Source organism: Puntigrus tetrazona, chromosome 17, assembly GCF_018831695.1.
Source record: "Puntigrus tetrazona isolate hp1 chromosome 17, ASM1883169v1, whole genome shotgun sequence".
Taxonomy (NCBI): Eukaryota; Metazoa; Chordata; class Actinopteri; order Cypriniformes; family Cyprinidae; genus Puntigrus; species Puntigrus tetrazona.
Window position 1 is genome coordinate 11726804 of NC_056715.1, and position 25950 is coordinate 11752753.

Here is a 25950-nt window from a genome sequence, read left to right on the forward strand (position 1 = left end):
AGTCTGATCCCAGGAACATCACATTTGGCCTGCACATATTTTCAGGGTTGAGATAATAAGCAAAGAACGTTCATTCTTTATTTCAGAAATGCCAGGAGGACGATTCCAAGAGGGAACCATTCAAGGGAGATAATGATTTTATTGTTGAATCAAAGTCTCAGAATGTTACTGCGTTCACACTGTGGAAAGAATGAGGGACAAAACATCGAGAGATTGACAGATGGGAGGATTTGGAAATGTAGTACAAAAGCATCCCCTAAAGCTGAAAATGGTTTCCTCTTCTGAGATGCTTCTTCGTAGGAGTGTGTGATACAGAGCATCTGTAAAATTTGATTTATGGGCTGCATGTTTGCACTGTTCAAATGTCTTTTGTAATCATGTTATTTATTGCTTAAAATAATTATGTGGGGAATTAGTCCTACTGTGTAGTTTCAACATTGAAAGCTCACAATGCTTAAATCTATGTGTGTGTGTGTATATATATAAAATGTATTGCAGTCTAGCTGGGAACGCTGGTGGGCTGAATACTGAGGGAAGGTCATTAACAGCTTTTAGTTGGCATTCCAAAAATCCATATTGAACATGAATGTATACAGTAGATAGCTCTATATATATATATGTGAAGTGGAATCCGAAATATGTACATTTGTGCACGTCCTCCTTTTGCTGTAATGACAGCAGCTTGAAATGAAGTTTGTGTAAAACCTGATTTGAGATTAGGGATGTTCCAATTTTTTAATTCTGGCCTATAGGATAAGCCGATCATTTTTTCATGTTATGGTTGATATTACATTTTTGGCTATGACAGTATTTGGCTAAAAAAAATTTTTGTATTTGGCTAGAATTAGTTACTTTTAAATGCTACTGAAGATGTGAATTTAGGCATCACAACATTATTATGTACATTATGAATGCGGATATTCATTTCGGAGAATGTATTAATTAAGGGTTATTCAGTTATTAGTGTTTTATATAGAGGTAATCTAAAAAAACTACAAAATATAATATAAAATATAATAAAGGAATTCACTTGGTCAAGGCATTATCAGGATGTTTTTTTATTTTATTTTTATTTATTTTTTTATTGCTTATGTCCATTTTCAAAAACAAAAATTCACCGTGGTTTTAGATTTTTAGCCACTGCCAACCCAGTAGGCGCAGGACATCAATATAACATCAGTTTGAAATTTGGTTGAGAATGAAAATCAGGTTGACACCAGTATTTGCCACCAATTTGGTGTTTATTTATTATTGGAGTTTGGTTACACAACCTAAAAACAACAAATATTAATTTCGGTTGACGGTAATATTGGACATCAAATTAACGTTGACATTAGAAATTTAATTGACCTTGCAACTTTAACCAAATATTGAGGTGTTATGATGCTGTGTTGCCTGCTGGGATATGTAAACATATATGCAGGTGCAAACCATGCAGATCTTCTCTAGCGTTATTGCTATAATATAACACACTAACTTGTAGTATACAGGATATTAAATGACCAGCCACTTCCCACACAACAGCTCCATCTGATCAAGGTCATGTCCACTGAGTCAAGAATGACAAAAGAGAGAAATTATCTAAATGGACACAACAATAGAGCTGTGCATGTAGAGTTGAGCAAACTGTGTGCTCCAGCAGGTGCTTCTGGCCGAATTACAGGGACTCCATAGCAACTTTTGTTGAAACCCTCCGACCTTGTATTTTGTGCGCCCAAGCAAGCAGGGACTCGGGCGGTGCAGACTTGCACCTAGTGGGGGCGCGCAATCTCTATTCAGAGCCACTGGTTTGTGTGATTCATTGGAGGAAGTCATCTAAATTTTGAAGAAAGTGTGAGTCAGTTGGGTTTCTAATTTGGTTTGGCCTTCTCATTCTCTTTGTCTTATTTGTAACAATCTCAAAAAAATGAATAAACATGCCGTTTCGTATTTCTACGATCACAAAAAGTGCTAGATTTGTGAAACCTCAGTATCTCTTAGCTTAACAAATTGCATCTCCACAAATGCATTACTGCTCATTCAATTAAGTGGATCCAGATGCTTTACAGACCAGTGAGCAATGACCACACGAACACATACTTTACTGCTTGCAACAAAAGATGTTTTCTGGGAAGGAGACTTAGAAAACTGAATTGTCTGCTCAATGGTAAACTCTGAAAGTGGCCACGTGACTGCGTAGACTTTGGCTCATTTAGGTTAACACAGAGCACAGAACAGACGTAGATTGAACACTTGCTTCCAGGCCTGTTAAATGATAAGCCTAGATTTATGTGGACGTGATAGTATTTCTGTGAAAAGCTCTCTTTGGGCCAGGGTGGTTGTAGGTAAGTTTAAGCTCTTGGCAGGACAGCTTCTGGTTGCTGGAATTCTCATCTGGTCCAGTTCCTGCCCTTGGCGGTCGTCCCAAAAAATTGAGCTCAAGGGTTTGGATTAGACTCCGGATAGAGTTTAATCAGATCTGATCACGATGAAATGAACAATTATATTATATCCAGTTTGTCTATGCAAACATAAAGTGCTGAAATACAATTCAGGATTGTGTTGTTGATCTATTTGGGTGAGGGATCTCTTTCCAGCCCCAGATTTATGTCACCCATCCTGAGGCTCAACACATTATCTGGACTTAGACAGTTACATTTGCTGGAGATAACCGAGTACAATACTCTTTCTGTGCTACTATCTGTTGGTCATATCGTATTTCTCTCCCTCTCCAATTCTCATAGTTTCTACTCTTCGTATGGTCACAGACAGCTGTGTAAATGACTCAAGATGGCTTAAGAAACATGTTTGTAACACTGCTGCCCCGATTTGAACACTTTTTGCTGTAATGGGTCAGTAATGTGTTTGTTTGTGTTTGTTTATTTGGTAGCTATTTAATTTATTATTAGCTATTTGCTTACTTTATCTCAAACTTTGATCTAGAGCCAGATTTACAAAGAGTACGCACCAGCACAAACAATCTTTTGCATACGTCATTTCATGACTCCATCGTTTTTGTTGGAGGGAGGGCTCATTTTTTAACAAAAAACGACACTCATTATTTTTAACTTAAATATAGGTCGTAATAAGGTGCTTGCACAAACGACCCATCGTTTTTTGTTGGAGGACAGGCTCATTTTTTAACGCCCAAAAAAAAGCATGTTTTAAAGCAGGCAGTAATTTAGTGAGTTTATTTAGTATTATATTTTTATTATCATTATTTTTATACAATTTTATAAAAAAAAATAAAAAGGTTAATAGAATTGCTAGACAAATGCGTAAAATATAGACTAACAATAATCTAAAATAAAAACAATATTTTTTTTTTCAGCATTACAACTCTTCTCATCTGCTCAGCCATGGTATTTCAAATTTTTTTGTTAGCATTTAGCTAAAAATGATAATTGTACCACCTTTAGGTCAGTGTTATTATTCACCTTTTCCCAGGTGACCATCTGCAGTGCAAAGCCTGCCTTCAGCAGTACTTGGATGTGAAGGGATAATCCTGGTTTACAGATTAGAGAAGCAGGCTAACTTGAATATTCCCTCAGTCTAAAGCTTTAGGTAGTTAGTGAGAGGACAACAACATACTAGATGTGTTTTCACAGATTCTCGTTTTATCTTTTTGTCTACGGAGAACCCCTTTTCTCCTTGTACAATATTGTCCTCTCTGGCTAGTAACTAATGTTTGTGGAGGTTTCCCTGGACGCCTAGTTGTCTTGGCTCTGTGGAGATAAAAAGAAAAAGGGTGGATGTGGGAAACTGGACTGAAGTTGAGATACTTCTGTGAAGCACAGGATGATTGCATACGTAGACTGCCTCGCCACCGAACCAGCAGGGAAATGCTGGAATAGGACCTACTATGAGGACGAAGATGAACTTCTTCCTCTTTATACTCGTAAGCTTCACCTCCAGCCCAAGACGGAGGGCAGCCTTCGCCGCAGACTCCTCACCTCCAAAATACACCAGCAGCAAGATGCGCTATGGGCGCCCAAACCCTGGGCAGGACCACCAGCTCGAAAGGGCGTCCCACTGCAGGGCCACCCCAACTACACCTTCAGTCCATCCTGCCAAGACTGGAAAGGTAGCGCTACAAATCTAGCTTGCTCGTTCATCAGAAGAGCATTTGTTTTTTTTGCAGAAGTGCAAAAGCCGGTGCTCAAAGATAGATTAATTTTCTCACTTTATATTTTCTGTTGGCATAACAAAGTGGTATTTGCAGGTGTTAAAACTTCAGAAATAGACCCTTGATGGGTTTTGACAAGTTTCTGATGGCGCAAAAAGAGCGATGATTAAAGTATAGTTTAATGTGTTGCCCAGTTTGAAGTCTGGAACTAGGCAGGCCATGACACGTCCAGTGCAGAGATACACAATAGCAGCAAGTGTTTCTGAACTAAAGAGAGATTTCTTGATAATCTGCTCCATAAAGAAAATACGGGAATGTTCAAAGAGATGTTCTTCAATTTAGGTTTTATCTGTCTTTAAAGGATATTTCATAGCAAACTACAAATTTGTCATAGTTACTCTGATGTCTTTCCAAACAGGACTTTCTTTCTTCTGTGGAACAGAAAAGTAAATATGATCCCTGTTTTCCAAACGATAACAATTTTTTTAAAAAGCACCAGAAAAATAAATGCAGTCTGACTCAAAAGAAAGATACGTTTATGAAACAGGACTTTTTTCTTTCTTTATTTGAATTAGCTTTCATTTTTATGTATTTCGTTTCAATTTTAGTGATTTCGTCGTGTGATTCAGCCATTCTTTTGTATTTGCGAACTGTAAAAAATGAATTCACACACTGTTCTTCTGCAGTTGTAATATGTCATAAATCGGATTTTTCAGAAAACCACTGGGCCAGTTTGCTCAGATAAAACCCACTGCATCTGAAGCTAAATCCAGAACTGAATATGTGTACATATTGCATGTAATTGTAATCCTTTTTCATACACAGACTTAGCACATGCTTGTTTAGAGCAAAGTTTGGGCCTCACACTGAAAGATTGCAGAGTGTGCTATGTTGACTAAGCCTCAAGTTCTTGGCAGACGCCATAGCTGATTTCTTAGGGCTGTGTTAAAATCTCATCCTATCCATCAGGCAAGCTGCTCCCTTCACTTACATCAGATGTGCAGACAGATGTCTCTGAAAAATAAACAACAAACAAAAAAAAACACACTGACCTACAGTCCGCCTGCATTGAAATTCAGTTCTTGATTCTCTTTGGATCATTTTCAAGGTTTCACGCAAACTTTCAAATGCTACTGTCAGCAAAGCAAAGCAAGAAAATCTACACCGAATAGGATTGTAAATATTTATTATAAAATCAACTGTCCCAATGTTGTAGTAATGGTTCGTATTTGTGTTAGTAGGCAGTCGTTTGGATTCAGCTTATCTTCGGATGTGTTGGACAGTAGCACATACTTATTTAGTGAGGTGGCCTACAGTCCATACGGTGTGGTAAACACTTCTAATGCGGTCTAATTAATGTAATTACTTTCAAATAGGCTTTGTGCTACACACAGCTGCTCAGGGAAGCACTCACAAACACGCACACCTCTTTCTCTGTGAATGTCACTACCACGGGGCACTGACCTGCACTTCCTAGTGTTATGATGTTTTTGTCATCAACGAGTTCCCAAGAGACCCTCCCTTCCCCTCTCAAGTGTCAGGTCATAAAATGCTGAGATACTATGTAGTGCCGCAAGATGGCACTATTCTTTTATATTACAGATTCATTATTTATTTTTAGTTTAAATGTGGAATGTTTTTCTAACTTCAATCAAAAATAACAACTCGCCATCACGTGGTGCTAGAAATATACTGTTCTTTTGTGAAACAGCAGGTTGTTCGTGCCGCTCTCTTCCATACAACTAACTGAATGGAAACTGAAAATAATAATACTAATATTTAAATAATTAGGATTTTTTTAAATAGAAATATCTTTTGCTTACCAAGACTGCATTTATTTGATCAAAAACTGTAATATTGTGAAATATTATTACACTTTAAAACGCCTATTTTCTCATTTAAAGCAGTTTCAAATGTGATTTATTCCTTGGAAGGAAAGCTTAATTTTAGCAGCCGTTACGCCAGTTTTCAGTGCTACGTGATCTTTCAGAAATCATTCTAATATGCTGATTTTGTGCTCAGGAAACATTTATTGTTATTATCATTGTTGAAAACAGCTGCTGCACACACACACACACACACACACACACACACATAATTCATAAAACGAGCCAGTGATTGAGAAGTGTGTATAATTTCTATAAAATCACTTCAAAAGCAAAACATTTGATATCAAAATGTAGATCAGTCTGGGATTTCTGGGAATAAGTCCAAACAAGTTGTCTTTCATGTCTGCGCACATGGTATCTACAACTCTTTTTTTACGACGCATACAAATGTTCCACTATAAAACGCTAAGAAATTTATGCAATGCATAGAGCAATTTTGTAAAACAAACATCAGCATAACCATGTTTAGTATAAGATGAGAAGAGAGTTTCTTTATGCCAGGTTGTAAAAATACCACCCCAAATCCCAATATGAGCTCATGAGATGCTATAGGGGATCGTATTTCTCATTGTGCTGGAACTGGCCCAGTTTTCTGACACAGATATTGGCACACTTTGAAGCCGATGCCGGGACAGACATGTTACAGATCAATATGCCACATATGTCTGAGCAGACACAGTAGAGTGGCTAGCTGCTGTATTATTTATCAGGCCTGTGTCTGGGTGGGACTCGAGTGATATTTTAATGCCCCGCACTTAGAAATCTGAATGTCAGTTCCTCCTTACTGTTCTCCAGTGGAAGGGGGAGATATTGCTCATTTGTGAATCATAGAAAGAAAAATCAGTGTCTAACTAAAGTAAAGCATATTGCAATCTATCTTACCAGGACACAAGAAAATTGTGCTAAAACAGCAAAAGAGATTCGGAAATGTGAGTGATATCTATAAAGGAGTCGTATCAATAAAATGAAGTTACTGAGGTTTTGTTTGTGTTTATAAAAAATGTCCAAATGTTCAAACATTGGATTGAATTAAAGAATCCATTTATTTACAAAACATCTTACCGATTGTTGAGTTTGATCAGTTTAACGATTTAACAAGTAAGCTTTGGCTAAATAGATTTTTCGATAAACTTGCTTTCATATGCTTATTATTAGCTGAATCACGATTAATCACGTCCAAAAGTTTTTGTTCACGTAATATATGTGTGTGTGCTGTGTATATTTATTATGTATATATAAATACACATACATACAGGATATATTTTTAAAACATTTAAATGTATTTACATGTACAGTATATATTTATATTCATATAAATAATATACAAATAACTTTTGTATATAACTTAAACATATATGCATGTGTGTATTAAAATATACATAATAAACATACGCAGTACACACAAATAAAAGCGTTTATTTTGCATGCACTACTTAAATGAAATGATGTCTTTCTTGAATACAGGTGAATGTTTATATGTTTATATGCACGTTATGTGAGTAGTCAGGCTTTTATTAGAGCTGGTTTGCTTTGTGCTGACACAAGAGCTTTCTTCACCTTCTGAGCCAATGTCCTGATCTCACTGGTTTACAGCTGGAGCTGAACCTGTGGCTCTGCAGTGGCTGAGGTGATGCTGACCTTCTCGCTATCAAACGATCACAGAAACCGTCTTTGCTTAGCTCAGTAGATGACACATAACATCGTCTTCTTTGACCAGCACAGCAAATGTTTGAATCTGTAACTCAGTCGCTTTCAATTGACTAAGAAGCATTTGCACATCAAGTGCCCTCGAAAATCAGCAGTTCCTCTTCACATGCTCCACTCAGGAAATATTGTGTGTGGGTCTTGTTGATTTAGAATTGAGCCAAGATGTAGAGCCCTTGATGGATTTTATCACCAGATTCAAACACAGCTACCCTAGTAACCATAACCAGGTCATGGAAAAGTCAGGCACAAGGGCTTTTTTTGTGTGAGAAAGGGGGCTCCAGCCTCATACAGACTCTGTTTATTTCATGTCCATGCAAGCTCTTGGCATACAATCTTTTAAATGTTGTGATTTAGTAAATATCACGAATTCTAGTCGTCAACATTACTGCACTATTGCCTTTATTTTGATGGTCACCCACCCAGTAATAATCAAATAAGTGTTTGAAGAGACTGTTTGTTACACTCATAAAATGGTGGGAATTTATTAATGATGATTATCACTTTTACACCAAGTAATTAACGGCAGGCTGTTATGAAACAATATAGCAACTTGATGTTCACCACAAGTTTAAATATAACAGCTACTTTACAGTTTATAGATGAAACAGTAAATTTAAATGTACTGTAAATGCCTTAAAAGAATGTACTTTAAATAGTAACTTGATTTGCTACGCACTTACTACTGCTGTTGCTATGCACTTGCCAAGGTGTCCTGAGTGGTTTTCAAAGCGTTGCTATGCAGTTACTAAGATGCTCTGGGTGATTGCAAGGGTATTTTAAAGGCCATTTTTAAATTCGTGAAGGCAATTTTAATCACCACCCTAATCTCTTAAAGTAATTTGATGTTGCTAAAAAGAACATTATGGTTCTTCATTGTATTTGGTGTAATACAATGTGTTACTATTATAAAATTATTATTATAGTATTACTTTCCACATACTGTACATTATTGATTCTCCTCTAAGCACCACCTTCCTGAAACGAGTCGATTTGTACAAAGCTTATCGTTCTAAAAAAAAGGTGTGCTCTGATTGGCCAGTTATCAGTGTATTGTGATTGGCCGAATACCACAAGCATTTGGCAGAAATATTATGCCTCTTAACATAATGTGATGCCGCGTCCCAGAGTTATGACACAAAAACAATAAAAGCTATTACAAATAAGGCATATGTAGCATGCAACAATTATGAAAACATAATTACTGATTATAATGACCTAATACAATTTTACACGTCATGTTGCATTGTGCCTCATAAACATAAACCATGTCGGCATTTATGATCAGAGATATGACAAACAAGCACTACCATTCACTTCTCAAGGCTTGAGTTTGAGTTAGTAGTAGCAGGTTCTTTTAATAAGAAACACATTTGTCTGTTTAGCTGTCTACCGGTGTAGATACGGTGATTGGCTGATGCATAACTAAGCAAAATGGAAACGTGTCATTGGTTATGAGGCAAAATGTAATTTCTTGAATAGACATTTTTCATTCATTTTAACTGCAACAGTTTTAATTCACTGTTTAATGGTGCAGAGGCAATTTTTAGTCAACCAGACAGTTTCTTCTGGTTTATGGTAAAAGAGCCTGCTTACAACTTAGTATGCTATTCTTGTCCCTATACTGCCCCAAAAAAAGTCTTTCTTTCTTAGTATTGCCTTGTTTTTAATTAGAAATTTATAAAAATGAAATTTAAGACACAAAAAATGACATAGGATATTAAGTTTTGTTTTCAAATTCAAATTTAACTGAATTTGTGCTTGAATAAATCTGTATCATTATCATTAATGCTCGCTTGTCTGTCAGTTGCTTATAACCAGTGGAAATTATGGTTTTTTTTTTTCATTATGTCCATCTGTGCATCGTAACATGACACTAGATAACATCATGTAGTGATAGCTCATTCTTAAAACATGTTTCAGGAAGTATCTGGATTACAGTATATTCTGCAAGTAGCATTTTTACATCTAACTCTGTCCAATTGTCCTGCATGTTTGTTTTCACCAGCGATATGTGAGCATAGGTTGTTAACCTGCTGACTGCGGACACTGGACTGAGTGGGTCCATTGTGTGAGCCATAGCATGCAGGACGAATGATAAGGGCTGTTGTGCAGGTGTGGGCAGGCCTCACGTGACTCGCTCACTCACTGAAGTACCCTCTCTTTCCTCTACTGTTGCTAGGGGACTCTTTTTTGGATTTTCTCTAATCAGCCATGTTTTTGCTCACTATTAAGGGAACGTTGTCAGTGTGATGACTGCTTTGATTAAAGGTGATAGAACATGCTAACCTTTTCAACTACTATTATCTCTCTTCTGAATATATGAATATGAGAGTGATTGCAGTGAATAATTATTTGCATTTGTTAAGGCTGTTTAATCAGAAGAGAGTGGAATAAACATCAGGATGGAGCATTGTGATTCAAGGTTTAATAGTTATTGCTTTCTGACTCTGCCGATCTTTACTGCAAAAAACACAAATGCAAAAAAAAAGCAAAAATAGGATGTACCAAAATGTAAAATTTTGTGTTTTACTTCTTTCATTTGGGCACCAAATGGCAGCCAGTACTGCCACTTCAAAAAAAAAAAAAAAAAAACACAAAAAAAATTTTGAACTAGTTTTTTGTAGCTTATATATTATACATACAGAGCAAAGCCCGTCTACAAATCCATTCCTCATTAAAGTTCAAGTGCTTTCTTCCTTTCCTTCCTGTCTTTTGTGGTATACTACGTTTTTCTGTCTGTCTGGCATTTTCACACAGCGACACACAATAGCTGAGACGTCTTTGAGGGAGTCCACACACTGCTGGAGTTTTGTTCACAATCCCCATTCTGTCTCATTATGGTCCTATTCATTTCTATTGTATCAGCACAAATGCAGCATTAAAATCCCAACTGGACCATGGTTTATATATCGATGTAAGTAATTAAGAGATGTTTCTTCTATAGGTATGCAATTTACCATATGTTCCTTGGGTGTACGAGGAGCGAAAAACAATATTGCGTTGTGTGATGTATATTAAATTAGCTGTTGTTCATCTCCTCAGGCTAGTGCTTAATAGGCATTTATGATAGCCCTCCAGCTGCTTTACATGGACAAGTTTGTCTTCTTCAGTTAATGTTTTGTCTGGGACATGGGGAGGAGGAGTTTGTGTGTATATGAGTCCTGTGTTTCAGGACTGGTTGTGCTGGAAACCACTAAACACAATAGGATCAGTCAGGCAGAAAGTTTTTTGCATTTTAAGGGGCTGTACCCCAAACTCATTATAAGGGTGCCCTTTAGCTGTGCCAGGGTAAGCCAACAGAATACACAATATCAAGCAGGAAAAAAAACAAGCAAAGCGGATCTAGAAGCAGTAGCTTCTAGCCGAGGTGTTCGTTACATACTGTACCTGGTAGCCCTTCAGGGCAGAAATCATTCAGATTTCAGTAACCCAAAATGAATTTAACTAGCCTGAATAACTCAAAAACTTCAGTGAATGTATTTTAGCTTCAAATAACAAGTCAAGAATGTAATGGTGCAATGAATCACAAATCTCAAACCTCAAAGTAAATCATATTTAAACATATTTTACGAGTTGGCAAATATATGGCTAATTCATACAAATTCATACAACCTCACTCCAATCAACATTGGTGAATAGAACTAATCCACGTCCTATATAGGCTTTATACAGACGTTTTTTTACTTTAAGATTTTTAATAACTAGAATTTGTAAAACCAGAATTATAAAATTCATTGCTCAGAGGAAAAATACAAAAAGCTGCAATTTTTTTGAAATGTTGCACAATGTTTATTCATATTAACCCAAAAAAGTAATATGGTGTCAAATTCCAGTAAACTGGAACAGGGGGAAAACTATTTATTTATTATTTATTAGTTGGAAAAAGGGCTATTAACATTTTTACTGTTGTAAAAATCGCTTTGACAAACTGTTACTGCATACTTCTTATTCATAAAATGCAAAAAAACAGGGAGAGACATTTGCTGTGCCACTGAGTGGTCGTCACGCTCTATATGATGGTAGCTGCGTTGGATCAGTGTCAATGCATCATGGCCATCTGTGTGTCATCTGAGTGTGCTATGATGAACAGAGGACTCTAATTTACAGCACCACTAATTGGCACGCCACGCTTTGTAAATACTGGGTCTAACTGCCCTTTGCTCAAGAAATCCAACTTGAAGGTCTGAATACTTGTTTTCTCTGCCCCAAAGGTTGACTGTACGTCAAAGGCATACAGTGATATCGCAAACCCACAGCTGCGAGTTATGTGCACTGAATCCAAATGCAGTTCTGACCAACCTCACGTGTGAAAATGCTGAGTGGCCGTTCACGATTCATTAGAAAGAAAAAAAATGGAGCAAGGAGGAGAAAGAAACTTACACTTGCTTCAGCACTAATGAAATACTGCAGCAATGAGCCCCTAAATGGGAGCTGGGTGGGTGACCACCACCTTAATCTCTGCTGAATGCCCTAAGATCCTATTCAAACTCGTCTTGGGCCCCCCAGCTCTAAAGAAAAAGAACAGAGCGAAAGGAGGAGTGGCAGGGGCTGCAGCGGTGTGGAGAAACACAATAGGCTGATTGTCAGTGATCCATAGTTTATGGCACGGATCCAAGTTGGATATACCTCCACAGCAGTAAAGGCAAGGTGAGAGAGACTTAAACCTATGCAATGCGACAGAGAGACATGCACTACTGCTAAAGACTCGAGGGGAGGAGAGACGCACAATTGATGAGCAGAGGAAGGAGGATGCGGGGAGAGAGAGTATAACTCAAAAAGCAACTGAATATCCTCTGGGGTGGGCAAATGCGTGCGTGAGAGAGTGATAGAGAGAGAGAGAGAGAGAGAGAGAGAGAGAGGTAGAAGAGGAGGGGGAGTGTTGCATGCTGTGCCAGTCAGCGTAAAATGAGTAAAGAGAGAGTGTCGTATGGGTAGTGGCGGTTTTTCTCCCCCTTTCTCTTCCTCACACTCACTCGCTCCGATGGTGGACTAATACATTCTTATGCACACATCTCTCAGGGGATCGATCACCCGTCACAATGGTGTTCATCTCGACCACTCTTAAATCTGTCATTAAGTACTTCAAAAAGAAGGGTAAGCTCCTCTCATCATGTACAGTATTGGTTTTGTTTTCTTATCACATGTGCATCTCAAGGTCAAGTAGACTGAAGTAGTTTGGGGTGTGGGGTTATTCATCATTACTGCTGTGGGTTGCATGTAACTGATTCAGAGCGCTGTGCTACATTTCTTTTTATAGCGGAGCATTGGGCTCCTTATAGTGACCTTGTTCTGCAACTTTGAGTGATTTTTTTATTTTTAAATTGGTGTAATGTTGTGATGCCCTGTTTTGTTCATTTTTATTCTACCTTTAGTGTTCACCAAATGTTGTAAATATATAATCATTATATCATAAAATATGATTTTTTTTTTACTTTTATGAACTGCTGGTTTGGTATGAGACAATGGTAGAATATTATATATTTGACTATGTGTTGTAAATGTACATTTAATTTAGATTACACTTATACCCTGCTTGGTAGATTTTTAATATATTCCACCTTGAGTGTTCACCAAATGTTGCATTTAAATTTTATTTACTTTATATTAATAATCATTATATCATTATGATTTTTTTACTTTTATGAACTGCCGGTATGAAATGAGACGATGGTAGAATATTGTATATATGACTATCATTAACAATATTGATGAGTGTTGTAAATGTATATTTAATTTAAATAACACTTATACTTATCCTCAGGGTATATTTTACATGTACATTATTGACGTTTTGGTGGACTAGTGAATTTTACCTTCATGTGTTTTGAGCTTGTGACCTAGCACTCTCGCATGACCTCTTGCACTTGAGGAAACAATTATTGTGAATAATCTATAATCACTGACATACATTTTGAATGGAAAAATACATTGACAAGACTGACCTGTTTAATCTTGCCCGGAGGGCCTTGGCATAATTGATCGTTTAATCTGGGTTGTCAAGGCACCAGCCAGAGACAAGCATGTCTCCAGTGTCTTTAGACGCAGTGGTGCAGAAGTGTTTGATTGGCCCGGCCCCTCGTGCAGTTTTTCATGTGTTTCCTCTGAGGGAGCCTAAGAGTCTGCACATGACTGCAGCTCCCAAATCTCATGTGCTCAGCGGCTGCAGCCGACGGCAGACTTTTTCTTTCTGTCTGAATTATATCTCCTACTGCTGACATCTAGATTGAGTTGATTAGAATTAAAACTAGTTTTTAAAATCTTTAAATCTTTAAAATCAACAATTTGTTCTTTTGCCTAGTTCTATCATTTTGTACTATTTTGTACAAAGTATATGAATAAATAAAAACGCTTGCTACAAGCAGGTATCATTGTAATTAAAATTTAAATGTAAATGCATTAGTATTTTAAAGATTAGCTTTGAGTGTTAAATGACGATGGATACAAAAATATCACTAATATTAACCAGGTAGCTACATATATCTGCACCCCTAAATAGCTCTTTTATTCACGTTTTTCCATTGAAATGATGTGTATTTCTGCTGTATAGCTTCACCACATACACCTTGCTGCCCATATCTACCAGTTAAACCAACACTAACTAACAAAAGCCAACCTGGACCATCAGTGGAAGATGATTGTACTTAATAGCTGGAGCAACAAAAATGTTTAGTATGCGAATTAATGTCTTTAATTTGTTATTTAGGAGCAAAACGCTTAATATATTTTCATATATAGCAGTCTAAGTAGTTGCAGTGCACTTTCACACGAACCACTGACCTTCATCCTTTAAACAAGTTGAATTTGAATGTGTCCTTGTTTCTTGTAGCGGTGTCCAGTCTAGATGAGGAGAGCAAGTGGTCGGTGCACTACACAGCCCCCTGGCACCAACAAGAGAATGTCTTCCTGCCAGGATCCAGGCCGGCCTGCGTCGAGGACCTTCACCGTCAGGCCAAAGTCAACCTGAAAACAGTCCTCAGAGGTCAGAGACAAAAACTGCAGTATAGAAATTTATCCTTTTTTTCTTTTCTCAAGCAGGGATTCATTAGAAGATACAATTTAGCATAATTGCTTTTTGTATAATCTGCAAATACAAAATGCCCTGCAGAAGAATATGTGATTTCTCCGTTACAGATGATTGACCATTATAATGAAGATAACATTATCACTGTGCAGAAAGTTCTCTTGCACAACTGTTTTACCAGCAGAGCATTTTGACAGTGTACTGCTTGATACAAATATTATAACCCTGCTTCAACAGAGCACAGTATTTCACTAGGAGGAATCCCCAACAACTATGTCTGACTTTTAAAACATGTGCACGAGAAGTGATACTATACATGAAAAGACATAAAATCACACATGAGCAGAATTACCCTGTAGCTTGCTCTACCATTGGCTGTACTGTAGGTTGTTGCAGTTGTCATTTCCAGCCAAAACACATTTCACAATGCAGTCCAGATATTTACGTCTCAGACACAGGCAAGGCTGATAATTCACACGATTTTGGGCTTTTGTCTGTGATCTCCAGAAAAACAAGTTGGCAATGGAAAATCGGCCCTAAAAACATGTATTGTATACCTCACCTTAGCTGAGTTGTAATGATCAGCTCAAACATACAAAATATGCATCATAATGAAAACCATTGTTTTAGGATTCTTACCAAAGTAACCATACAACACAAAAGAAGCATTAGTAGGGATTAAATATTGTCAACGGTGAACATGACTCTCAGGATCCAAGTATGGGCTGAAGGGTTGGTGGGTCCACTTTTAAATGCAATCTCACTGCAAAAATGTATTGCACAGGAACACCGACCACAAATTGTCTCTTATATACTGTAAACAAATGCATGTCCTCTCCATGATTTTGGAGAGATGTTTGACATAATGGTTAAAAATATGAGCCCATAACCAAATTATCCCATTAAGTAACACCACATCCATTAGCACTTAATGTCTATGTCCATTAGTTCCACTTAAATATATTTTACATCATGGAAGTAAAATGGGTTGGATTTTCTTGTCGACTTTACACAAAGTTTTGTGTCTTTGCCTGCTTTTTGGTTCATGTTGCATTGCATCAATACACTCTCCACAGGGATTTTTAATTACCTTCCTGAACCAGCTTCAGTAGAGCCTAATGGCAGATGTCCTCGTCATTTGACCTTCTGCTGCACTTGGTTTATTATCCTATACCAGTGAACAACATCACTTCCCTTTGTATCTGGAAACCAGATGACTCTTCTTAAATTCTCTCATTTAACCTTGCTATTGCCTAAATAACTAGTCCTCTGAGGTGCTCTGGAATGCTAATGTATTGGTGCGTGTTTGTGAGCTGTCTTGGCTCCAGCGGAGGCAGCAGGTGGCACACCAAATGTCTGTTTTCCCCTTTTTCCCAGTGGGCTTTGGCAGGGTCATGGCTGTTGTCTGTCTGTTTGGTATAATTGTGAATTATATATATATTTTTTTATCTAATTTGCATTCATCAACCGCCCAAGTCACAGCTTCTCAATGATTTTCCTTTCACTCTGTGAATCACAATGCGGCAGTTAAGAGTTGACTGCAGGCACTGCAACTGTACAACACTCAATTTTTATTGACAATATAGCTTTTGATTGGTAAGCTTGCAACAATCAGTTACTATCATCCATTGATACCTTCACCCTCATGTCATTATAATCTGCAAAACAATCTTCCTTACAATGAAGATAAAAAAAAGATTTTTTTTTATTATCATATGGAAGAAGAAAGTCATCCAGTTTTTAATTACTTAAAAGGGAAATTTATAATGACAGAATAAAAATGTATTTTATTTACTTTTATTATTCTTTTAACCCCTTTCTTAAATGGTAGAAAAAGCTGTTTTTAGAAATATAAAGTAAATATAATGGCCACTAAAACTTGTCCATGTTGCCTGCTGTAAGATGATAAAGTGAAAGGTTTGGAGTTAAGACCTCTTAAGGATTACTCTCTTTCTCTTTTGCTCTTTGTCCATCCTTCACTCTGTGAGCTACTAACATATTAACCTGCATTAGCCTCTAATCTCTAATCACAGCACTAAATGCACAGCTAATTATAATTTTTGACTTCAGTAGAGTTTTTAATTAATATTATAAGCCTCCTAAAACATACCAACACTCCTACAACATATACTGTAATAATGTGCTTCTCATAATATGAGAAACACATGTTATTTCTGGGTTAAGTGGTTGCTTTATAATTCATGTAATCTAACTGAACCTCTTGCCTCTGTCCAGTATGTGTGTTAGATATATTAATATGCATTAAGAATGCATGCCAAGCTGTTCCCACTTGCATTATATGTTGTTTGCAGCCTTGCTGACATTGCAGGTTTCTGTTACTGAACTGTCTAATCACTTGGTCAGTGCACAGTATACATATAGGAATATTACCACTCTCTATGCATTAGTAATATCTTCTAATCTCATTCTTTTGTCTATTGGAGTTGTACATTGAATTCATATTTGTTTGCGGCATGAAATGGGACTTGTCTTCCGTGAAAAATAATCGGTTTTATATTCTGAATGAATCCGCTTTTTTCTCACTGGGCCTTTGTAAGTGAAAAAACAGAAACGGATGTTGCTTTGCTTACATTTTATAGATTATGAGGCATTAACCACATATTGTGCGTTTTGTACAAACTGCAAGCTACGCTGGATAAGGCTCCGCGTCTTATCATGAGCTACTGCAGGAAGATTAGTGATTACATTGAGCTCTGCATAAAGACAGAAGAGAGAGGTTGAGAAAGGGAGAGAGAGAATAGCTAATAGTGTTTCTCAGCAGGCACTCATTATGAAGGTGCCAGAGGAGGTGATCAGCTGAAATAAATGGGATATGTCAGTGGCATTAGGTGGAGGTGGATACCCCCACTCTGTAGACCATCCATAACCCAACAGTCAGTTCTGACATATTCAGGTTGAACTCTAAGCCCTAAAGTAAAAACAGACACTATTCTTTTATTTGTCCGGAGCTCTTAGATGATAGATTTTTGTCTATCTATCTATCTATCTATCTATCTATCTATCTATCTATCTATCTATCTATCTATCTATCTATCTGTTGTTCTTTTGCTAGAGCATAAGCTCACTGTCTATCATTCAGTAATCGTCCTCTCTGCACTGAGGTCAAAAGGATACTGTGGCTCTGCAGTTGTTTAGTAATTTGCTGAGTGTGATACAAGAGACATCAGCCTTTATGTGAAATCTCTTCTTTGTAGTGTGTTTTTCGGGATGCATTCTCTGCTGACTAAAAATACCTTAATCATTTTCATGTGCTGTCAAAAACAGTTGTGCGTTTCATTTATTTAAATTTTGTTGATGAGCACTCCTTCCACTTACAGAACATGTGCACTGCAGCTGTTTCATGTTAGAGATATTTATACTTTTATTGCTTCATTTAGTTCTCAACAGGGTAATTTTTGTGTAAAAATAAATGAATATTTCATTAATAATATATTAGTTTAAGCTGCCTTCGCACAACGGCACATTAGTTGATGTTTAATTCTATACTTGCTATACGTCTGTGATCTGTTTAATAGTCTTCATATACTCATTAACACTACAAACTGTTAATGATCGGAAGCTTATGTTTACCTCTCCAGAGTGTGACAAGCTCAGGAAAGATGGATTCCGCAGTTCCCAGTACTACTCCCAAAACCCTGCCTTCTCTTCAACCAGTCTTTGTGAAAACGTGCACCTGGATGAGGAGAAGACAGAGAAGAAAAAGAAGGTAAACCTAACCTTAAACACAAATTTAGTCACAGTCCTTCTCTTTACATTAGCATGCATGCTGCTGCTAGAAAAATAACTTTATTTTAATTAGCTGTGCAATTTGTCATGCCATTTATAATCAGTTTCACCATTTTATCACCAAAGTCCATTAAAAATGCCATGTCAGTCAAAATGTTTTTTGTTTATGTAGTATCATGTAACTGTCATACTGTGCTATAATGAGAGCTAATGTACGCTCATATGTGCATGAAACAGACAAAGGCCCAGTTTTCTCCTAAATACTCAACATGAAGACATGATTTGGGTCACTTGTTTTATAGTGCCCCCTAGTGGCTATTCATATGCTATCAGTGTAGTCCAGCACTACAATCAATGAGTAGAACTAGAAAAACTTTTTCCTAAATAAATGTAATGTATAATAAAGGTAATGTCTCACTTCACTTGATGCTGTTTTGTTCTTTTATTTTGAATTTTTCTTTCCTCTCACCAAGCGGTTTAAAGTCCTAGACTGCCTATCGCAGTCATGCCTCTCTCTCTGCTGTCATTTGAGATCTTGGAAAAAGGTACCGCTCTCACTGCAGTTGCTAGTCAGTGGTAGCACTGTGCTTTGTGAAAGGTGGCTTCAGATCCTAACAAGTCCTCATAGCATCTTCAAATACTAGTGCTAGTCACCCGCCGTGAGCGTGTTTTCACCTCAAAGACTTAGAGGCATTGAGTATGGTAGATTGCACAAATTAGACATTAATACATAATTAGTTTGTGTATTTCCCTCAAGCGGTCTTGCAAATTTATAAGAATTGGTTATGCAAAGCAGAACGAAAGAATCAAAGTTGACAAAAAAAATAAGAGTATCGAGACACGTTATGGTTGAATACACCGACTGTAACACTGATCTCAAATTAGCATGAATAATTTAGAGAGTGGCTCTCCTCCATTCAGGGCTCCCCTGGGCTTATTGCTCAGAGAAATATTTCAGTCACCCGACATTACTGGAGGGAAATGCACTCCAAGAGTCTTTTTTACTTTGCTCTTTTTGGAAGGCACTTAACTGAATTAACAATAGAGATGACCAAATATCAGACGATATCAATCAGTGGGCATTGGCTAGGCTATCATTCACCAAAGCCTGACCTCATTAAATCAGTCTGTTTGTGTTGTGTTCAGGCTTCGGAGTCACCTAATGAAGAGGAGAAGCTTGTGTACTCGATGCCGCCTCAGACCCCTCTGCTGGAACATAACATGGACATCCAGAGAAGCTGGACCAACTGTTTACCTTTGCCCACTCCTGAGGAGAAGATGAGAATACAGGCCCAGTCGGTGGCCACTGATGTCATTCCCATCAACATTACAGGTACATCCATTGTTAAATCATTAAATATCAATTTTAATTATCTTAAACGTTTTCGAGCAGTGGCCTTAACTATTCTGTTGTTAATCACATACATTTTCAGTAAACAGTTATTTTGGACAGTGAGATAATAATTTTTACATTTTCAGCTGCAGCTGAATACACCAATAGTACAACTCAAACAATACAAACAATAATTTTTATATTATAATACATAAAATGGATATGGATATCTGTATTATTTGTAAATATATCTTGCATTTTATTTGATGATATTGCATGCATCTCAAACTGCAATGAAGTGTAATTATGCATGTAATGTAATAAACACTGGTTTTCTCTGTTATTACATCTTTAGGTGAGAACTTTGACCGTCAGGCCAGTTTCCGTCGCTCTGCAGCAAACACTGATACCATAATACGAAGACCCAAGAGGGTGCAAAGAAGAAAGACAATAACAGGAGTTCCTGACAACATCCAGACTGAACTAGGTATGATACCTAGTCATTGTTGCAATCATTTACAGTACATTACACCCTTCTCAAACAATGCAAAGGGGCACTCACTCACTTTTTTTTTACAGTAATTAAAATGTTTATATATAAAGTAATTTAATTAAAAAAATTCCCCAAAACAAAAATATGTCTTGTCATATTAGTAAGCTAATAAAAAATGTTTTGGTTTACAATGAGTCACCTCCTAGGGGCTGGCATATTGGACTTTTTCCCTATTGGAAATGCATTATTATGAATTCCAATGTAGAAATTGTGCAATGGTATTGCTACTTTAAAAAGTTATTTTTCAGCATGATGCTGCGTTTATGTCACTAGGTGTCAGTGTGTCAAGATGATTGCAGTTTTAACGCTAGATAGATAAGGATATATATATATATATATATATATATATATATATATATATATATATATATATATATATATATATTCATTTACAAATATAAACATATACATGTAAATACTAGTCGTGTTAAAATTAGCATGTTAATTTTACAACACGCATAATTTTTACAACAACACCAAACAGACGACTGCTCTACTTCACTTCATGGCCAGGTGCGAGTCAAAGGAGCACTCACAAATATAGCATGTGCTGTAGCCTGTGTCCTCTCATTTCGAACCACAAAATAATCAACGTTTATGCAATGTCATGGTGTAATGACTGGTCGAAGACAGGTGGATCCATTTGCGACAGACTTTAATCGTGGTCAGACAGGCAGGGTAAAACAGGAGCGAACGACAGTATACAGGGGAATCCAAGAGACGTAAACAAAGACAGGCAGAGGGTCGGTAGGCAGGCAGAAATCAATCGTAGAATCAAACAGGAACAAGGTCGGCAACAGGAATACAGATACAGGGATAACTGCTGGAATTGCTGTACAAACAAACAAGACTTCGCACAGATTGATGGCAGGGCAGATCTTTTAAAGGGGAAAGGGAATGAGGAACACCTGGCAGCGCTAATCAGTCCAAGGCACGGGATTATGGGAAATGGAGTCCTAGAGCGATCAGTACTCGGGTGAGGGCTCCCTCGGTGGTGGTCAGAGAGAGCCACAGAGGTGCTGTTCATAACAGAGCCCCCTGCTGAGGCGGCTCCGAGGCGAGGGGTGATTCGACGCCGAGAGTCTTCCACGGGGTCTGGGAGCAGGTTTGTCGGGGTGGTCCTGGTGGAAGGTAGCGATGAGTGAAGGATCGAGAATGTCTCGAGCAGGTATCCAGGACCTTTCTTCTGGTCCATAGCCCTCCCAGTCGATTAGGTACTGCAGTTCCCTGCCTCGGCGTCGTGAATCCAGGATTTCTCGAACCTGGTAGGCTTCCTCGCCATCGATGATTAGGGGAGGGGCGTCCTCGGCAGCAACCTCATCCTGGTCCCTCTCTCCTCCCGGGCCACCGGCGGGTTTAAGCAAAGAGACATGGAATGTAGAAGCAATACGGTAATTAGCAGGGAGATCTAGGCGGTAAGAAACTGGTGAGACTTGTGCAATGACCTTGAAAGGACCCACGTACCTGGGCTTAGCTTCTTGCAGGGTAAAAGTCGGAGGTCCCGGTCGATAGCCAGACCCAGTCGCCAGGTGAATATTCCGGCCCCTCTCGGCGATGGCGGTCGGCTTGTTCTTGAAACCTCCTGACTGCTCCTCTGAGATGAGCGTGAGCGAATTCCACACTTCCTCACTCCTCTGTAGCCACGAATTGATTGCGGGTAGTGCTGAGGGTTCTCCAGACCAGGGAAATAGTGGTGGTTGAAAGCCCAGGACACATTGGAAGGGAGTCAGCCCGGTAGATTGCTTCCTCAATGAGTTCTGCGCATACTCAGCCCAGACAAGATAGCGGCTCCAATCGTTTTGATTGTCGTGGCAGTAATTCCGTGAAATTGAGACAGTTCCTGATTCATGCGTTCAGCTTGACCGTTGGATTGGGGTGATAACCTGACGTTAGACTTACATTAATATTGAGTTGGGAACAGAAGGCTTGCCAGACTCGAGAGAGGTGAACTGTGGGCCACGGTCTGATACAATGTCCTCTGGTAAGCCGTAAAAACGGAACACTTGCTGTAAAAGCACCTCGGCAGTTTCCCAGGCTGTGGGTAATTTCGGCAGAGGTATGAACCTGCAAGACTTAGAAAACCGGTCAACAACCGTGAGCACCGTGGTGAAGGAATTGGAGACCGGCAGATATCACGAAGTCGATGGCAATGTGAGACCATGGTCTTTCTGGTATGGGTAGCGGTTGTAGGAGTCCTGCTGGGCGTTGGTGAGAGGTTTTAGTGATGTTGCATATTTGGCACTGTTGAACAATTGGATAGTGTCCGAGCGTATGGTTGGCCACCAAAAGCGGTTGTTGACTAAGTGAAGGGTGGCAGTGATACCTGGATGACGGAGCTGGGGCTATCATGAATCCAATGGAGAACTCTTGATCTCAGGGCTTGAGGCACATAGGTTCGATTGGGTGGGCATGCTGGGGGCAGGTTCATCAAGTTGTGCCTCAGAGATCTCCGTCATGATGTCCCACTGAACTGGAGAAAGCGAGCGACGGTAGAATGGGGTCCATAGAGAATTCGCAGGGGTGCTCTCGAACTGCCTGGATAGGGCATCTGCCTTAGTGTTCTTAGAGCCTGGGCGATAGGTAACCTTAAAATCAAACCGGGAAAAAACAGAGACCATCTAGCTTGCCGTGAATTTAGGCGTTTAGCGGACTGGATGTATTCAAGGTTTCTGTGGTCAGTCAGGATAGTGAATGGGGAATTTGGCCCCCTCCAGCCAGTGCCGCCACTCCTCGAGAGCGGATTTCATCGCGAGGAGCTCTCTATCTCCCACATCATAGTTGCGTTCCGCTGAGTTGAGTTTACGAGAATAGTAGGCACAGGGGTAAAGTTTTGCTGGGTGCCCGTGACGTTGAGACAAAATGGCTCCGATGCCACATTCGATGCATCCACCTCGACTATGAACTCCCGGTTGGGGTCTGGGTGATGGAGTATCGGAGCGGAAGTGAACTTATCCCTGAGTAGGTTGAATGCTTGGATACTGTCGGGTGACCACGATAGGCGATGTGAATTCCCTTTAACTAGTGAAGTGAGGGGAGCTGCAACAAGACTAAAATTGCGGATGAATCTTCGATAGAAATTCGAGAAGCCCAGAAAACGTTGTAACTCCTTGACAGTGGAGGCGTGGCCACTCCACTACTGCTGACCTTGTGCTGCAAATCCATCGTTACCCCCTCCGCACTGATGATGTATCCTAAGTAAGCCACTTGGGTCTTGTGGAACTTCGCATTTCTGGAGCTTGGCGTAAAGTTGATTGTCTATTAAGCGTTGGAGAACTGACCTGGCGTGAGTGACATGGGCATCGAGGTTATCTGAGTAAACAAGGATGTCGTCCATGTAAGCGATGAGAAATTGATTTAGCATATCTCTAAACACCTCATTGAAAGCTTGGAAGACCGACGGACTGTTTGCAAGTCGAGCGGCATAACGAGGTATTCATAGTGCCGGAAGTTGTTGAAAAAAGCTGTCTTCCACTCGTCTCCCTCTCTGATACGGATCAAATTATAGGCATTACGAAGATCTAGTTTTGTAAAGAATTTTGCTCTGGCGAAGTTGTTCCAGGGAGGCTGGTACTAGTGGCAGCGGATAGCGATATTTAACTGTAACCTCGTTCAGACTGCGATAATCAATACAGGGCGAGAGACTACCATCCTTCTTCTTGTGCGAAGAAAACCCCGCGGATGCTGGTGAAGTAGATGGGCGAATGAATCCCTTGGCGAGTTCTTCCTCGATGTATGATTTCATTGCCTCTGATTCTGGTTGTGAGAGAAAACACGGCCTCGTTGAGGAATGCGTCCGGGCATGAGGTCGATGGCACAATCATACGAGCGGTGAGGTGGTAGTTGTGTTGCACCCCTTTCACTGAATGCTAGGGCGAGATCTTGATACTCCCAGGAAGTTCGGGGTGGCGTGGTGACCCTCTCTTCGGAGGAAATGACTTCTCTTCAGAGGAGATGGCTTGGAAGGAGATTGGTGTACAGGATTGTTCAGACAGTGCTTGTGACAGTTTGATGACCAATGTGTTATTTGGTGGTCGGCCCAGGATATGGTGGGGTTGTGAATCTCGAGCCAGGGTAGTCCAAGGGCGATGTGATGTTTGGGAGACTGAATTACAAACAGGCGAATAGATTCGGAATGAAGGGGCTTACTTGCAGTACTAAGGTTTCCGTGACTGATGAAACATTACCGGGTCAAGAGGGCGTCCATCTAGCGCCGCCACTGCAACGTGAGGTTCACATGGGACAAGAGAGATTCCATTAGACTTAGCAAAGATTGATCGTATAAAATTGCGGCCGCCCCGAATCAATGAGGCAACGGCACGTAATCCAAGTCCGTTTCACCTTTAGCTGGACATGAATCTCAAAAGAATCAGAGTGAGTTTGATGTCTTACCGATGCTGCTTGATGGCGCTGGGGGCGTGTGGGGCATGACATTCGGAAGTGCCCGGCCTGACCACAGTATACACAGGCGCTCACGCACTCTTCGATCCCGCTCCTTGGAGTCTAAGTGGGCTGAACTGATCTGCATGGGCTCTGGTGCCGTTAATCGAGCAAGGCTTTGACGGAAAACTCTCACACTTGTCGTGGCGCGCTCTGAGAATATTATCCAGCTTGATTGCGATCTCCATGTACTCCTCAAGCGATCTGCCTTCATCGCGACACGCCAGTTCCTTTTGAAGTCCGTGTTCAAGCCTCTACGATACATTAGTTTGAGAGGTGATTCACCCCAACCTGATTGGGCAGCAAGCGTCGCGAAAAGTGAGAGTATAATCCGCTGCAGTGCTGGTACCTTGAGCGAGGGTAAGCAGTTGCTCTCCGGGATCTTTCCCTCCGGCTACTTGTTCGAAGACTCTGAATTCTTGCACAAAATCATTGTGCGAGGGAAAAGACATGCGGCGTGCTTCCCAGGTGGCTGTGGCCCAGTCGAGCGCTCTCCGGTGAGCAGAGAACAGATCAAAGCAACCTTGCTATCTTCAGTGGGGTATAAACTGGGTTGTTGGCTAATAAACAAAGCGCATTGCAACAAAAACCCTTACATTTTGCGCGGATGATCCGTCGAACTTGTCGGGCAGACTGAGGCGAGGACTGAATTGGCGGAGTCACGGTAGGCTGAAGCGGGTTGAGCGGCTTGAGCGGCGTGTTGGTCTGGATTCCCCGGTAGCGAGGGTTAAAGTGTGGATCGATCTCACCAGTTCCTCAGTTAAAGTGGTGAGTTTGTGCAGTTGATGCTGGTGCGTGGCGAGTATGGCGGCTTGGGGCGAGACTTCTGACATCACCTGATACATATCCGCTGGATCCGGTAGTGGCGAAGTCTTCTGTAATGACTGGTCGAAGACAGGTGGATCCATTTGCGACAGACTTTAATCGTGGTCAGACAGGCAGGGTAAAACAGGAGCGAAGCGACGACAGTATACAGGGGAATCAAGAGGCGTAAACAAAGACAGGCAGAGGGTCGGTAGGCAGGCAGAAATCAATCGTAGAATCAAACAGGAACAAGGTCGGCAACAGGAATACAGATACAGGGATAAACGCTCGGAATTGCTGTACAAACAAACAAGACTTCGCACAGATTGATGGCAGGGCAGATCTTTTAAAGGG

General features: G+C 39.7%; 1 protein-coding gene across 6 annotated transcripts in view; it reads left to right on the forward strand.

The window, feature by feature from the left end:
• The window catches only part of nhsl1a (NHS-like 1a), a 47637-nt gene that overhangs the window by 14474 nt on the left and 7213 nt on the right, over positions 1 to 25950 (forward strand). For 3 of the 6 annotated variants that reach the window (XM_043262468.1, XM_043262470.1, XM_043262472.1), the window contains exons 2-6: positions 14528 to 14680; positions 18322 to 18449; positions 18943 to 19014; positions 19616 to 19802; positions 20158 to 20289. In XM_043262468.1, coding sequence (XP_043118403.1) covers positions 14528 to 14680; positions 18322 to 18449; positions 18943 to 19014; positions 19616 to 19802; positions 20158 to 20289 — 672 coding nt within the window. Of the gene's footprint in view, positions 1 to 11473; positions 12796 to 14527; positions 14681 to 18321; positions 18450 to 18942; positions 19015 to 19615; positions 19803 to 20157; positions 20290 to 25950 lie in introns of those variants that run through there. The other 3 variants (XM_043262471.1, XM_043262474.1, XM_043262469.1) reach the window with 3 other exon arrangements.